This window comes from Agrilus planipennis, unplaced genomic scaffold (assembly GCF_000699045.2).
Source record: "Agrilus planipennis isolate EAB-ADULT unplaced genomic scaffold, Apla_2.0 scaffold40, whole genome shotgun sequence".
Classification (NCBI taxonomy): Eukaryota; Metazoa; Arthropoda; class Insecta; order Coleoptera; family Buprestidae; genus Agrilus; species Agrilus planipennis.
The window spans coordinates 54,941-71,026 of NW_020438938.1; the positions used below are offsets into that span (position 1 = coordinate 54,941).

The 16,086-nt window shown below is 33.0% G+C and overlaps 5 protein-coding genes across 8 annotated transcripts; 3 read left to right on the forward strand and 2 right to left on the reverse strand.

The window, feature by feature from the left end:
• Positions 1-82: 82 nt before the first annotated feature.
• Positions 83-1,376, forward strand: LOC108742793 (m-AAA protease-interacting protein 1, mitochondrial). Its single transcript, XM_018478110.2, has 3 exons — positions 83-553; positions 607-771; positions 1,059-1,376. Exons 1-3 carry the CDS (start codon positions 188-190, stop codon positions 1,317-1,319), a joined length of 792 nt encoding a protein of 263 aa, XP_018333612.2. The 5' UTR covers positions 83-187; the 3' UTR covers positions 1,320-1,376.
• Positions 1,111-9,461, reverse strand: LOC108742787 (nuclear pore membrane glycoprotein 210). Of its 3 annotated transcripts, XM_018478102.2 has the most exons (25): positions 9,254-9,461; positions 8,919-9,190; positions 8,646-8,848; positions 8,458-8,598; positions 8,276-8,369; positions 7,959-8,163; positions 7,624-7,890; positions 7,390-7,560; positions 6,580-6,991; positions 6,150-6,425; positions 5,198-6,092; positions 4,923-5,138; positions 4,737-4,846; positions 4,456-4,672; positions 4,086-4,362; positions 3,846-4,029; positions 3,449-3,784; positions 3,038-3,373; positions 2,812-2,956; positions 2,499-2,728; positions 2,275-2,442; positions 2,080-2,215; positions 1,956-2,021; positions 1,575-1,849; positions 1,111-1,203 (listed from the first exon to the last, which is right to left on the reverse strand). In XM_018478102.2, the coding sequence occupies exons 1-24, from the start codon at positions 9,403-9,405 to the stop codon at positions 1,620-1,622; spliced, it is 5,739 nt and encodes a 1,912-aa protein (XP_018333604.1). In that variant the 5' UTR covers positions 9,406-9,461; the 3' UTR covers positions 1,111-1,203; positions 1,575-1,619. The 3 variants fall into 3 exon arrangements, 2 of the variants coding, with proteins under 2 accessions (XP_018333604.1, XP_018333605.1); XR_001938720.2 differs by lacking the exons at positions 1,111-1,203; positions 1,575-1,849; positions 1,956-2,021; positions 2,080-2,215; positions 2,275-2,442 and having other exon boundaries at positions 2,636-2,728; positions 2,812-2,979; XM_018478103.2 differs by lacking the exons at positions 1,111-1,203; positions 1,575-1,849; positions 1,956-2,021; ... (1 more) ...; positions 2,275-2,442; positions 2,499-2,728 and having other exon boundaries at positions 2,786-2,979.
• Positions 9,462-9,617: 156 nt separating this feature from the next.
• LOC108742791 (tubulin beta chain) lies at positions 9,618-11,223 on the forward strand. The gene is made up of 2 exons (XM_018478107.2): positions 9,618-9,771; positions 9,835-11,223. Exons 1-2 carry the CDS (start codon positions 9,715-9,717, stop codon positions 11,119-11,121), a joined length of 1,344 nt encoding a protein of 447 aa, XP_018333609.1. The 5' UTR covers positions 9,618-9,714; the 3' UTR covers positions 11,122-11,223.
• Positions 11,224-11,688: 465 nt separating this feature from the next.
• Positions 11,689-12,535, reverse strand: LOC108742794 (60S ribosomal protein L12). Its single transcript, XM_018478111.2, has 4 exons — positions 12,346-12,535; positions 12,212-12,285; positions 11,978-12,158; positions 11,689-11,920 (listed from the first exon to the last, which is right to left on the reverse strand). Exons 1-4 carry the CDS (start codon positions 12,380-12,382, stop codon positions 11,715-11,717), a joined length of 498 nt encoding a protein of 165 aa, XP_018333613.1. The 5' UTR covers positions 12,383-12,535; the 3' UTR covers positions 11,689-11,714.
• A 379-nt stretch (positions 12,536-12,914) lies between these two features.
• LOC108742789 (protein DEK) lies at positions 12,915-15,885 on the forward strand. 2 transcript variants are annotated; one of them, XM_018478104.2, is made up of 7 exons: positions 12,915-13,342; positions 13,521-13,880; positions 14,152-14,557; positions 14,638-14,864; positions 15,273-15,500; positions 15,554-15,706; positions 15,778-15,885. In XM_018478104.2, the coding sequence occupies exons 1-7, from the start codon at positions 13,301-13,303 to the stop codon at positions 15,790-15,792; spliced, it is 1,431 nt and encodes a 476-aa protein (XP_018333606.1). In that variant the 5' UTR covers positions 12,915-13,300; the 3' UTR covers positions 15,793-15,885. The 2 variants fall into 2 exon arrangements, with proteins under 2 accessions (XP_018333606.1, XP_018333607.1); XM_018478105.2 differs by having other exon boundaries at positions 14,659-14,864.
• The last annotated feature ends 201 nt before the right edge of the window (positions 15,886-16,086 follow it).

Consider the following 16,086-nt stretch of genomic DNA (forward strand, 5'->3'; position numbering starts at 1 on the left):
TAGTTTGTTTATTAGTTAAGGGCCCAAATTAATCAATTTTTTTTTAAACTATTCTACAAATAATTTGTAATAATTTAAATAATAAATAATTTATGTCCAAACGATTAACATCGATTATAGATAATAAGGTTATGTTTACTTTAAATTTGAAGCCCAGCATAATAAATGAGAAATAATTATTTTTAAAATGAATTTTCTTTTAAAACGAAACAGTTTTACGAATAATTTTCGAAATTGTTTATTTCAAAGGATTATTTTTTTCAATAGCAGTAGTGCGAACAAAACTATGTTTGTTTATAATTATCACAATGTAACCTCAAATTCATATATTTTGAAATTGCCTGGTAACAACTGCAAACGATTTTGTAGCGGCGATAGTAGTGGCCCCCCGACAAAGAAAATGGCTACTTTAATGAATTTCCCAGAAATAGTGTGGCCTTCGTTTTTCAAGTCTATACGCAATTTTATTTTTGCAACACTAATTATTAAACCTTATTTTGATAGAGAATTCACCCTTTCTGAATTTGTTAGGGGGTCGAAACAGGCAGTAGAGGTATCTGCAATATTAAATATCAACTGTCATATTCATACAAGCTTAAATTATAGATAGTATCATCAAAGCTTGCAGAAGGAGATTATACGTCTTTAAAAGGATTGGTAACAAATGATGTATTGACAAATCTTCAAAAATCTATCTCCACGATGTCATTAGCTCAAAGAGAAGAACTGTCTATTAAGTCGGACGATATATATTTTTCTTTTCCTTATCAGGTAACTTGCATTATTTTTTTTTCTTGTGATTTCCTGTACTTTTTATCTGTACCCAGTTAACTAATTATTCAGAAGAAATTTCCTATATCCTCCATTTCACCCCTTAGTTTGGATAATATAAAATAAAGTTCAAGGCAATTAAAGGTTGTAAGGTGTTTATTTAACTGATTTAATATTGATAATATGCATATACAAGATTATTATGAGATAAAAGCATAATACATTACCTTTAGTAAAAATGAATGGGGCTTTTATTTACAATATATAAACATATGTCTTATTTTTAGATAGGAATAATATTTTCCGATGATTCCAATAACCGAAGATTTGTAGAAATTACGATGGTTTATCATGCTTTGCGGGGCCTTTCAGTAATGAAAGCGAGAGGAGAAGAACCTCCTCTAAATATGGGAATGTTGCCAGAGTATCGAACTAGAATATTAATTTGTAATTACCGCTTTGTTAGGGAGTTTACAAAAGGCGTTGAAGAAGAATGGACGATTAATTTATTGAATCATTTTAAACCAACAGATTTAATTGATGAATAAGTTAATAAATCTATTAATTAGAGAGAACGAAATAATTAAAGTTTTCTATTACTGAAATTGAAGGTCTTTATTTTCATAGGATGTTAGAAAGATCAATATTGCACCCTTTTACAGTTGTATTAACAGATAGATAATATACTGTAATAACATTACTGTTATACATTTAACTTAAAAATTTCTTTTAAATAAGTTACATTTCAATATCAATTTATAACGAAAATGAGAAGTACTTTTAAAAATAAATATAAATCTCACCTGTTTTGCAGTTGTATATGCCGTTTAAAAAATTTGTAACACAATTTATATAAAGCGTTTTGTTCTTCCCGAGCCAGAAGAAAACGAATTGGTAGTTTCGCCGTACATTTCAGTATCTAGTAGATTACTTTGTCTAGAAATGGACGTGTATCCAGGCGAACAAGTTATTTTATTAGAATATCTAGCAGGAATATTCAAAGGAAACGTCGTAGATCTTTTGAACGAAGCTGGTTCTCCTGATACTGCACTTTCTTTTGAAATAATCGATGGACGCTCTAGTTAAATTAAATGGAAAAAGAAAAAACGTATCAGTCTAACTGTTAAAACTATAACACATAAGCCCTTTTTTAACGTTAATTTTAATACGATCATTACACTCACTTTCTGTTAAAAGTGATCTTCTTGAGAGATTCACGTTGACGACTGGTTGCATGTGATTTGAGTAAACTAAAATAAAATATGTAGATATGAACCAACATGAAAAAGAAATGGTAAATTTATTTACCATAAAAAGAAATCAAGAAAACCATTATAGATGAAATGCATACAAATCCCACACTACTTCCAAACAAATTCGTCAGCAGTCCTGGAGCAGTCGTTCCACAGATTGGCATAATGGATCTGTCTACTTTGACAATCACCTAATAGTTAATACAAAATAATGCTAAATTTTGTATAAAAACAATTTTTTTTAGTATACCTTCATTTGTTGTGATGTTCGAGGTGAAATAACTTTTAAAATCATCGGTTCTTCGAGTTCTTCAAGTTTCCAATGATAGTCCACAAGCTCAATTTTTAAAATCAGCTTATTATCGTTCGGATAATACGTAGGGGGAACACAAAGAACTGAAGGATCGTTTGCTTCCACCTAAAACATTAAACCCAAATATGCTTTACTTATTTTTATCAGTTTAATATCATTACCTTAACATATTCCAAGACCTCTCGCAATCCGGTTATAGTAAGGAAAGCGAAATATTTGTCCTTTATCAGCAATTCGTTGTTTAAAAAAATTCCAGGAAAGAAGCGTAATTCGATCGGGTTTGATTTTAAATGTGCCTCGGGCACCTCTACCCAAACAATTAAATTAGTGGCGAGTATGCTTATTTCTTCAGTATTTAACGTTGAAGGTATTATAGTACACAAATATTGACCTTAAAAATTCGAAATTTAAAACGTATGTTTATTACATTACATGTTTATTATGAATAGCCAAAGGAAATTTGAAACATTAAACCTGAATCTGAATCGAAGCTAGGATGAGTTTTCAATACATTGTATACGCTTTCAGTAATGTTTTCGTTTGTAAATTTTAGATAACACTTATGCGGATAAGTTGTGAGTAAGGGTACGAGATCGTTTCTACAGTCCCAGCCCATAAACTGTAACAAAAGAGCAAATCGTGCTAAAAAAATACATTAAAAAGTGAACAGATAAAGTTTATATTTAATAGTTCCACTCACTGTGTTTTTAATTCGTTCAGGCTGATTTACAATGCCAAATAATAAAGGAATACTATATGGCTTTCGTAGGGGTGTGTTGGTAACATGTTTTTTTGTATCTTCTAATGTACGAATTGTGTTAGGTGGTTCAATCGCTATTTTAATGGGAGATCCTTGATGTAAATCGTGTGTTAAATAAACTTCCGTGGCAGCAGCGGTCACCACGCGTATTATACCCTTACTATTGTCTAAAAGTTGTAAACATTTGTTACTGACACTCCATCTCGCCACTGCATCGCCTTTATTTGGTTCTAAAGGAGTCTGAAGACAGACAATGTCGCCAATAGTTAACGTGTCCTATGAAAGACAAAGGTTATTTTGGTTACTATTTTTAAAAATAACTTTAATTTGTTATATATATATATATAATACCAGTGTCGGTGTTATTGCTTGTTTAACGTTCAATTTAATATAGTCGGCGGTTCTTCGGTACCCTTCGCCCCAAACCTTAACAACCGAATTTCCCTTTCTTCTTGTCGAAACTAACATAGAATCGTTACAGCAGGTCGGTGATACTTTTACGAAATCTAGTCTAGAATTACGAACATGGAGTTGTAAATTTCCACAGGTGAATTTAGAACCTGTGCTGTCATAATAATGCGTCCGTAATATAAATTCAGATCCTAACGGTATACTGCTTAACATTTTGCTATGTTTCACTTTCCATTTCGCATCTGCCTTAAGCATCATGTAATGAATAGATTTCACCTAAGTACATAACGTTAAGGTTTTAATTTTTAACGTAATTTTTTATGTAAGCAGTCTGGACCTCTACTACTAAAGTCATCTGCTGTGTTAAATATTCTTGATCAGTTGCTTCAATGACGACCATGGCTATTCCAGTATTCCCAAATGATTCTATTACTCCACTAGATGACACCTTTATAATGGTTTTAGATGCACCGTCTAATTTATCTGTAGTTTCCGTGAGAGGGTCTCTACCATTCGACACGCTAAATTCAAAATAAATTTGGGAAGCATTATACACTGCGTTATTAAATTAATTAACCTGTATTTAATATTGAGTATATCGTCCATATTAGTGTGAAGTAAAATGGACGAGAAAGGAGCCATTAATATTTCTTTTCCGTTAACATCGTTTGGTATATTTAAACTTAACTTTTCAAACACATCAATATGCAGGTGCGTCTTCAGCGTGACGCTCTGTTGTTTTGATTTATTTAAAACCGACCCACTCACAACTGCAGTCAATCGCAAAATTGTTTTTCCCGCTTTTAGACCTTTCAGTCTTACAGCAATATTATCTTCTTGTCCGTATACAATTCCTGTAATAATTATTCATTTTTAGAATTAGAGAAACTAGTTAACAGCTTATTAAACATTAATAACGTATAAATAATAATTAGGTATTCACATACCGAGATGTTCGAATATTCCGACAATTTTTACAATATCGGAATCATCGACGGCCCACTCGAAACGAATCGACGGCTCTACGTTGGCCAATATTGATGCAGAAATTTTCTCTGGCACTCCCGTGATCCACACAGGGACCGTCGAACCACATATAAAACGAGTTAGTGGAGCAGCTATTTTCAATCCAGTTAATGATATTATTTCAACCATTATTTTATCCTTGAGCAAAGTAACATCTCTTTTAGTAGCAAACTTATAGGTGTGTTGTACATATTAAACTCACCTCAGAATATACAACCTTTTGGCGGGTGGACGGGTTTATTCCGATTGCTCTTGCACTAACAGAAGCAATACCATATTTTAATCCTTTTGCCACTCCAAATTCGTTTACATCTAATTAAATGGAATTTATAATAGAAACGTCAAGTGCAATTTCTCAAGTAGTTAAAGGAAATAGTAATATACATACAAGCGATCTGAGGTTTATCGATTTTATATTCGATAGTACAATCAGGAAAAGGCCCACCGTTAGAGGTAAACTGAAATGTGGAACCTATAAGAAGGGTGGCGTTTCTGGGTGATATTCTAAGAGGCGGAAATACCATTAATTCAATTGGCGCACTTTTTATATCTTTTGCTCCACTTTTAATGGAAAATGCTAAATTCGCCGATCCGAGTTCTAAACCTTAATCATTCGGAGAAAGATTAAAATTATTATTTAATCTTAAATAATCAATTAGAAACCTGTAACGATAAAATGTGCTTCTCCAGAATTTCGGGCGTTTCCTTGATTTTTTATTACTAGTCGTTTTACTTTTACGATATCCCTGCTCAAATTAATCGCAATATTAATCGCTGCTGTATCATTAAGGGAGAGCAAGTTATCCGTCTCGTCATAAAATCTAACCGTACACGGAATGCATCTGCCAATCTGTACCTTTTCTGACATATCAACCCTTATGATGGCTATGGAGACAACTCTAACGTTTACGATGGGCGATTGCGAAGGCAAACAAAGATCTGTTACCATTATCTCAGTGTTTCCATCGTTCTTAGGAGTCACTTCGATTTCTCGAGTTACGCTATTGTATTTTATCAATGCGACGTCCTTTGCACTCAATTTGAATTCGAAATAACCGGAACCACCTATTACTGATATAACTTTCTTATTCATAGCATTATTACAGATGTTTATTTCGCTTGGAGTGACAACGGCATGGTCAACTAACAGTAACTGAGCAGCAGCTTTTTTTAAAAACTCCCCCACTACCTTTCTGTTATTAGAATCGCAATTGATGCAGGTAGCTTTACTTTTACGTAACACCTCTTTTTTATAACCGACGGCATGGGCAATCAGATGCATTTCTCCATTTTTTTTTAATGGCGTAATGAGTTGGTAGTTATTATCCAAATAATTTAATCCTGTTTTGGTTTGATCATTCTTGTAAATGCCATTCTGGTTGTGAATTTTGGCCATATCTTTAGGTCGTATGTCCCAGCGAAAGAGTAAACTGGAAGCGTCCAAAAAAATTCTACCTTGAGCATCAAAAACATTCACGTCCACGTGAATATCTTTGCCACTGTATGCTATTACCCGATTTTCATCAACATTCAGAGGACAACGGTTACTATCTTCATCCTAAAAAGAGATGTTTTTGTTTTTACAAACATGAATGACAAAAAATATAACATTCACTTGTAAAGCTGGCCGAAGTTGAATTTTTTCCGGTTGCCCACAAACAATCGTGACAGTTTTGGAATATGCACGATATTTACAATGAGGAAGTGTAGGCATATTACCCATTGTGAAGGTAACATTAGCTTCTCCAAGTTTTCGGCACGTAACTTCAATAATAAATTTATCAATGGCATTAGTTTTATCTACAGCCTTTATTACATCAATATTCGTTACCGACACTTCACGTTTGTAATCTGAACGAGTTTTTAATATCGACGGACCACCGGAGAATACCTAAAAAGCAATTAATATTTAGCCGAAACGATTTGATCACGAGTGTTTTAATAAAGTTTGTGTAATTATTTCCATAGTTTTTTGTATTTGTAACATCTGATGTGTTTAAGATTAGAATAAGGAAGACGGTTATCGAATTTTTGTCTTTTTTTACCAATTCAGTAAAACATCCAAGAGCCAATACAATTTCACATTTTGGGTAAACTAGCGATAGCGGATTAAAAGCAATGAGTGTGACGTTATCTTCTAGTTTGCGTCCGCCTATTATACAGGAAACGACGATCTTACTAGAGCCACTTTTTAAACCAACTAGAGCTACATTAGCACACGATATTCCCACCGGCTGTATAACGTCGGAACGATTGTAGATAAAGTTATCGTTGGACACTTCAACGTCGAAGTTTACGTCTTGACAATGAGAAATAGGCACTTGGGAATAAGTACCATCTTCGCTTGATGACAGTAGATCCGCGTACAAAGCCACATGAAGGTAAACTGACGCACCTATTTCCGTTTCCATGATGAAATCGGTAATTTCAAGACGAGATGGAAAAACAACATGAAATCTGAACAACAGAACACACAAATCTTAAATGTTGTAGAAACAACTTATCATTAAGTTACAAGGGCGTCACCAGCCAGATAAGTACAGGATGAAGATTGTACATGCAATTCAATTTTATGTACAAGAATAAAAATATTAAAACAGAATTTTGTTTCTTGTAAAGTTGTTTACTATTACTAGTTCAGTTACGTTAGGTTTAACTTGGCAAAATTGTTGCTAAAATTAGATTTTATTTTTTACTTTAACAGCGCGAAAAACATAGAATCGTGGTCACGTTCAAAATTCACACGAATAGACGTATCGCATTGCCCGGGAATTATAAATCGGGTAATGAAGTATCGTTGGATTCAATGTTTTCGAATTTCTAGGGGGTGACGACGCTCTTGTCAAGTTATTTACTTTGTATATTGTCTATTATAGTGATTTCGTTGCATAGAAACGGATACTTCAAAATAACCGTAATTGTGTATTCTAACAAGACCCGTTTGAGATACCATTCCAACTGTGTGGTTACTGCTGCTCCATAGGAAAAGTCCGTCACCTCCGCTAGCCTTTAATTGCATTACAGAGCTATAAATAATTTTGTGCAATTTATTAAAATGGAAAAAAGATTTTGTGTTGCATATTTTTTACGTGGGTCGAGTTTCCGGATCCCATGGAAAAACAACTTCAGAAGGAGTCAAAATTATTCTCGGGTACACTTCTAAATCAGCGGTAGAATCGATTTTAACTTTAGCTCCTTCAGTACCTTTAAAATGAGCATGGATTTGACTTCTACCTTCTTTGATTGGCCACCCCGTCAACCAAGTTCCATTCGCAGTTATTTCATGAACGTGAAATATTTGGTTCACTTTTAAGACGGCATGCACATTTGGTCCCAAATGAATTAAATAATTATCCCTGAAAACCCAAAACAATTATAATTTAATTTTCAATTGTCAATAAAGGACGGTTTGTCATTTTGTGACCTAGAATATACTTCCATCGCTATATCAACATTTTCAGAAATTAAAACCGCCGAACTTCTATGCGGAAATGTCGTAATGAGTATCTTGTGTGGTTCAATGACATTTAACTCAGCTGATGGTAATTTTACATTTGAATCATCCATATTTACATTTCTATCATATAATACAACTTTAGTTGTTCCTTTACGTAATGTAAGAATGGTACCTGTAGGAAGGTATATTGAGAAAGGAAGGTACATTTTAGTAGTTTCACTTTTGCAAGATACACATATTTACACAACAACATACGCTTCTACATATGTATTATATAATTTTACCTCCCCCTATTGCGGTTGCTAAATCTTCCGACTCCACTTTCAAATGGTATTGTGTATGTGGCAAAGATATCTGCTCTTTATTTCCCCGTTTTAACTAATAATTACACAACAAAAGCAACTTAAAATTTCTGTGATGGTAATAAAATAATTAAAAAATAAATATAGAAATTGAGACAACATGCCTGCAGTATTGTAAAAGTGATTTCATCACCAACCATTGAGTGCACCTGAGAAGGAACTATAATTAAATTAGCACTCACAGTTAGTGTTACTTCGGCTGATTTTATATGACTGTACTCCTTATAAGGTAACTTGGCGAATGCCTAAAAAGTTATATTTCACAAGGTTTCATGAGGCACGAGCCACTTACTTTAGCAGATCCAGTTTTTATTCCTTCCATTAGTACTATACATCCTCTATGATTCTGCTCCTCCATTTTTGTGATTGAAGGAGTTGTTTTATATGGCGAATCTTTAAATTTAATAAATCTCAATAGTATTTCCTCTTTATTCGAACCCAAACAAGTAACCGTCCACTCAAAGAGAATTCCTTCCAAAGTTGTAAAACAATTTCCTATGAAGCAGTTAAAATTAAGAATGAAAATTTGAACACAAAATCATATTCTTTTCATTCACGTTAGCACCTTGACTATCAGAAGCTCTGACTTCAAACGCTTCAGGTGCATCCTCTAAAAGAAGCTCCTTCGTTGTAGTTGAGATAGACAGAGAACTTATTGTATCTACAATAACATCACATCGAACCACTTGCTTAGAACGGATATCTTCGGCCAAAACGGCAGCTACACTTCTAGTTGCGCAATTTGGTGACGTTTTCACAATAGCTTTTCTCCAACATTGTAATTCTTTGACGAAATCGAAAGGTTCAATAACTACTATGTCTTCTTCTGCAACCCACCTTAAAATAACAATACATTTAACTATTGGATTAAAATAATACCTTCAATAACAAAAAACCTACCATCGATAACAATCTCCGTCGGTAGATTCCAAAGTGAAGGTAATCGGAAGCTCTTTAAAAAGTGGCAAAAGAACTCGTGGAACATTTAATTTGGACAAGCTTGTTGTGATAAAAGCAAACAAATTTATAATCAAATAAAATTTCATTGTCATCGCTTTAAAAAATTACACATTAATAATTAGTTGTTCATAAACAGTTTTTGTTTACTCAACCATTTTCGCGTAGGTTCTCTTGTTTCCTATTTTTCTTTTTTTAGCAAACGATCAAAATCAAACCAATCAAAATAGGCTCCCGACGTGTAAATTTCAAATTTTCGAAACATAATACGCGGTTTTGTAGCAGGCCAAGCATTTAAAACAAACTCTCCTTAGATACACGGGTTGTTTAAATAACCGCCTAACATACATACACGGTATTTTTTTAAACTTGGTTTTATAAAATTATAACGAAAATTATATAAAATGAGAGAAATTGTACATATTCAAGCAGGACAATGCGGAAACCAAATAGGAGCAAAGGTGAGTCGAAAATTAATGTTAACTTCAAGTTATGGCTGGTGTAAATTTTTATTTTTTAACTAGTTTTGGGAGGTAATTTCGGATGAGCATGGTATAGATCCGACAGGAACATACCATGGAGACTCCGATTTACAACTGGAAAGAATTAATGTTTATTATAATGAAGCCACAGGAGGGAAATACGTTCCTAGAGCTGTACTCGTAGATCTCGAACCTGGAACGATGGACTCCGTTAGGTCAGGACCTTTTGGACAAATATTTAGGCCAGACAATTTTGTGTTTGGTCAGAGTGGAGCCGGTAACAATTGGGCCAAAGGACATTATACAGAAGGAGCAGAATTACTAGATTCTGTTCTAGACGTTGTTCGCAAAGAAGCGGAAGGATGCGATTGTATGCAAGGATTTCAGCTGACACACTCGTTAGGAGGAGGGACTGGATCCGGATTGGGTACGTTATTAATTTCAAAAATACGAGAGGAGTATCCAGACAGGATAATGAACACGTTTTCGGTCGTACCCTCGCCCAAAGTGTCCGACACTGTTGTCGAACCGTATAATGCCACTTTGTCTGTACATCAACTGGTAGAAAATACGGATGAAACGTATTGTATTGATAACGAGGCTTTATATGATATTTGCTTTCGTACTTTGAAACTAACAACACCCACATATGGTGACCTGAATCACCTGGTTTCTGCAACTATGTCTGGGGTAACCACCTGTCTCCGATTTCCCGGTCAATTGAATTCAGATTTGCGCAAATTAGCAGTCAATATGGTTCCATTTCCTCGATTACATTTCTTTATGCCTGGATTTGCACCACTTACTTCCCGAGGAAGCCAACAATACAGAGCCTTAACGGTTCCCGAGCTCGTCTTGCAAATGTTTGACGCAAAAAATATGATGGCAGCTTGCGATCCTAGACATGGAAGATACTTAACTGTCGCGGCTATATTCAGAGGCAGAATGTCGATGAAGGAAGTTGATGAACAAATGCTCAACATCCAAAGTAAAAACAGTAGCTATTTCGTAGAGTGGATTCCAAATAATGTTAAGACTGCCGTGTGTGATATTCCTCCGAGAGGTCTGAAAATGTCGTCGACTTTCATAGGAAATTCAACATGCATTCAAGAACTTTTCAAAAGGATTAGCGAACAGTTTACAGCAATGTTTCGTAGAAAAGCGTTTTTGCATTGGTACACAGGAGAAGGAATGGATGAAATGGAATTTACTGAAGCAGAATCCAACATGAACGACTTGGTATCGGAATATCAACAATACCAAGACGCGACGGCTGAAGAGGAAGGCGAATTTGAAGAAGAGGAGGAAGCTGACCAGGAAGGAGACTAGATGAAAAGTTATAGTTCTGAATTTGTAATCTAAAATTTTCTAGTGCATAAAATAGTTTCATTTGTCTTACTTGCTGTTCTCAATTATACTTTCAGTACAAAACGTCGTTTATATGTACACATACATATAAATAACAAGTTTAATAATGATTGATATTTCGGATTATTGATATTATTATATATACCTTATCATTTTATACTTATATATTCTTCTAATTTATTATTCTTATTGTCTACTTTAATTCAAATTAAGGTTAAGTTATTTTTATTTCAAAATATATTATGACTAGTTTTAGATATTCAATTTTAGTAAAAAAAATTTCTAAAAATGTAATGCAGCAATTTAAATTTTTGACACCAATAATGTTCACCTGTCACATGAAAAACGAACATGAAATCTACTCTTCAAATACAAACATGATCACAATTACATTATTGTAACCAGTAAACCACTTATAAACACCAATTTAACAAATACACCGAGCATTAGGTAGCTCTTAATTTGTGAAGGTGCTGTGTTCTCTTTCATTTTTTATTTTGGATAAGGTAACTAAAGTCAAATACTCACTCATACAACAAAGTATTTATTTATATTTATTCTTCGGGAACTTCTACAGTGCCATCATTTATTTCATCTATTAAATCATGTGGCAGTTTTCCATCAACTGTACAACCTACAGATTGTGCAGTACCTAAAACTTCTTTCACTGTTCCAGATAGTTGCCTTGCCATAGATCTTGGTCTCATTTGTCTGGCAATTGCAAGAACATCATCAAGACTTATATTTCCAGAGTGTTTAACTAAAGAAGTAAAATATTTAGTTGTATTGTATTAAACACTATAAAAATGATCCGTACTATTTTTTTGTTTTTTTCTATCTCGGGGCGGTTCCTTCAGAGCTTTGATTATTAAAGAAGCAGCTGATGGTACAACACTAATTTGAGCCTGTCGATTCTGAATTCTTAACTGGACTGTAATTTTAAGACCTTTCCAATCTGCTGTGCCTTTGGCAATGTCATCCCCAATCTTTTTAGGTGACTGCAATTCAAGTATTACAACTGAAGGCTTTAACAAATAATTTTGATACTCACCAAACCTAAAGGACCTATTTTTGGAGCTAAAGATGATGTAGCGCCGACTTCACCACCAACGCATCGCAAATAAACTAGTAACAAAAATGAACAGCCATAACCTTAAACAATTTCGTTTTCAATCACAATCTTACCGAATTTCACCTCATTTGGATCAAATTTAGGTGGCATTTTTTGTTTCTAACGACAAGAAGATATTTCGGGTTCAAATTTTAAGGATGTCTTCAGATTTACTGTACCGTAGAATTACCACCCATGCGGTAAAATTACAATGGTATATAAGAAAAAACAACGCGACAAAATGACAATGTTATCTGTGGTGATCATAGATAAACTGACAAAGGCACAAAATCATCACAAAATCGTAGATACGCAAAACAACAAGGAGAGGAAAATTGCGAAACGAACAAATCATAATAAATGTTAGAAATAAAAACGCCTTTAAAGAAAAACGTAAAATAGAGCAAATACAGTTATAAATAATATTTGAAACAATGTCAGTCTTATAAAATGTTAATAATGATTAATTTTTTTTATTATTTAATTATATTGTGGCAGATAGCACCATAGATTAAAGAAATATATCTGTCTAAATTTCTAATCTATGGTATAGGCGGTATATGGATATAGTCATAGACATACATTAACGTCGTAAACGTCATTAGTAAACGTCGATGGGTATACTACAGCATAGTGTTGTCTATGGTATAGTGTTTTCAATGGTCGGTGGCGTCCGTGTGTTCTTTCATTTGTCATAATAATAATTTATAGTAATATAATAATCGTATGCTTATTATTTCAGTACCATATTTTTATAATTATAATGATAAGCAAATATACAAAAACACATCAAAATATAAACGAAATAAATAATAAAATCACATTGCTCAGCATGTAAACGACGCGTGGTAGTGCTACTGTACTCCAAATATTTTTTGTGTTAGTATTGCATATGTGAAAAAATAGAAAAAGTAATATATAAACACCTATTCGTATTGGTGAAGTGGTAATAAAGTAACAGTGAATATCTTTTTTAAAAAGTTGCTTGTACAAATACTATATTTTTTATGATTGTACTAACGTTTTAAGATGCCTGGCGAAGAGGAAAACATCGAAGGTGGAACTGCAGAGGTAAAATCTCTTATTATAACTATTATTTGTTCCTGTTGTGTTCAACTATATTTTTACGTTGCATGTTTTTGTTTGTGAATTAGCAATATGGCCGTATTAAATAATGCTGCATGCACATATAAATAAAAAGGGCGGGAAGTAGTATTTAATTACTGTTTTTTGTTTGTATTTGTAACAGGGTAAATCTAATGAATTCAAAAAAGTATCCGAAGTGAAAAGTTCAATAGAACAAGATACTACAGTCCAATCTAAAGAAAATACAGGTAACAGGAATACGGAGATTGCTTTGAATACATTAGAAGATAAAAATTCTGAAAAAGCATCTACAGTTAAAGAGCCTTCTAAAAACAGTGAGACTCGAAAACGCAAGTCCGATGGTGATGATACAAATGAGTCAAGTGAGGATACATGTCATAAGATTGAAGATGATAAGGAGAAGAAATCCATTCCCCTTTTAGATCAACCATTAGAAGTGTCAGGTACAAGAGAAAGAAAAAAAGTAAACCGATTTAATGAGGAATTTAATGACTCAAAGGAAGTAAGTAGATTAGCAATTAGTAAAGCTAACATAAGTATACAGATGGTAAAAAACAAAAGTTTCAAAAAATGTACTCCACGATCCTTCGCTAGTACTTCAACAATGTTTTGTACTTTTAAAATTTTTACTTGAAGAAGCCACTATATGATGAAAGCAATTGTTGTGAAATAAATACATTAAAAATTTTTTGAAATTGTATTTTTGTTATTACTGGTATGGCTTATTAATAAATGTACAAATTTTGTGGATTAAAAAATTATTGTGTTTCTAGCTTTCAAAGTTAGAGATTCCGGAGGGTTCAGGCATACCGTTGGGAGAAATTCCAAGAATTGACGCATCAATTTCTCGTTTTAAAAATGACGATCTTAAAGTTTTACACAGATTGCTTTATAAATGTCAAGGAAAAACAACCAAAACTAAAGCGAACATAAAAAGATTTAATGGTTTTGATTTTGAAAAAGACTCTGAAGAATATAAAAAAAAGCTGACATGGATCCAAAAATTTGACTTGAAACAACTTAAAAGTATTTGTGAAATGCTAGACTTGGAAAAAAAGGGTACAAAAGATGAAGTATCTGAAAGAATAATCATCTTCCTTATGGAGCCTCAGGATATTGGTAAAGTACCAGGAGGAGGTAGACCAAGAAGATCTGCAGCTGTCAAAGCTAGCAATAGAGGTACATACAAATATAACTGTCATTTAAATTGTTTACATGTATATATATATATATATGTATAATACCCTTAATAATTCTAGGATATTCTTCCCATGATTCAGGCTCAGCAGATGAGAGGCATTCATTCAGAAATAAAAGGGGAAAGGGAAAAAGAGTAAATTTAAAGGACGATAGTTCAAGTGGGAGTGATGAGGAATTTCAGCCATCAGACGAGAGTGAAGAAGTTTTAAGAACAGGCAAATCAGGGAAAAGGGGTTCTTCTGAAGACGTTAGTGATGTTAGCGAATCATCTTTGGAAGAAAGTGACGTAAGTAAACTCATTGAACAATATTAAAAAATAAAGTAAAAATTTTTTTATTCAAGAAGAACTTTTCAAAATGCGGATCTGTATTTTAAATTTATCAATGACTTGCTCACGTTAATCAATAATGTATTGGCCTATCCTGACCGTAATTTACTCATCAATACATTTCCCGGATTAACACTGAAAGAGACATAAATGAATCGTTTTTTTTATAAACATCTTTTCTTAATAAACAAAAATGTTATTTAAATCTAGGTGGTTATTCTGAAAAACCTGTCCTAGTGTTCTTTTTATCGATATTTTGTAAATGTTCTACTACCAACTATGAGATTTGTATGTGATATTTATTTATTTGATAATAAAAAATATATTAATTTGTAAAGTATAGAAATATTCTAACAATATTTGTAGGAAGAACCGAAAAAACGTAAGAAAAATAAAAAAATTGTAAGCAGCACAAAGAAGAGAGCGCCATTGAAGCGGGGAAGACCAGCTAATGACAAAAAAAAGCTTCTTATGAAAAAACAAACAAAAGAAGAAGAAGATGGTGATGAAACTGATGCCAAAAACAATGATGTCAGCTCATCGGAAGACGAACCGCTTATTAAGAAAAAAGCAAAAAGTCTTCAGCCTCCGACGGTCAGTTTATTCTGGAGATAAAATCGTTTCTGAATTTATCTTTTTTTTTTAAGGATGAAGAAATAAAGACGTGCGTAAAAGAAATACTTGATGGTGCTAATCTTGAAGAAATAACGATGAAGACCGTTTGTAAGCAGGTTTACGCGAATTATCCCAACTTTGATCTTTCACACAAGAAAGATTTTATAAAAAGTACAGTTAAATCGGTAGGTCCTCCTATTAATTTTCCTGTTTGTATAAATTTCATTAAGCATTATGATTTGTAATTTGTTTTCAGTTAATATCAACATGAACTGTTCTACTTCAAAAAGTGAAACAGTTAACAAGTGTTAAGAATTCGGCACAAGAACTGAATTCAGTACAAAAATAAATAAAATCATCATGTTTTTTTTTTTTCTCTTTTATAGTTATTGGTTTTACGAAACGAAATCGACTTTTTTGTGAAATATAGTTTTTTAATCGAGAAATGTTTCAGTGGATATGGATAAATAAAAATAGATGTATCTACAATAAAGTAATATATATCTTACTTTTTCTCTTTTTGTCTTATTTGCATTGAAGTATATTTTTGTTTTTCAATTAAACA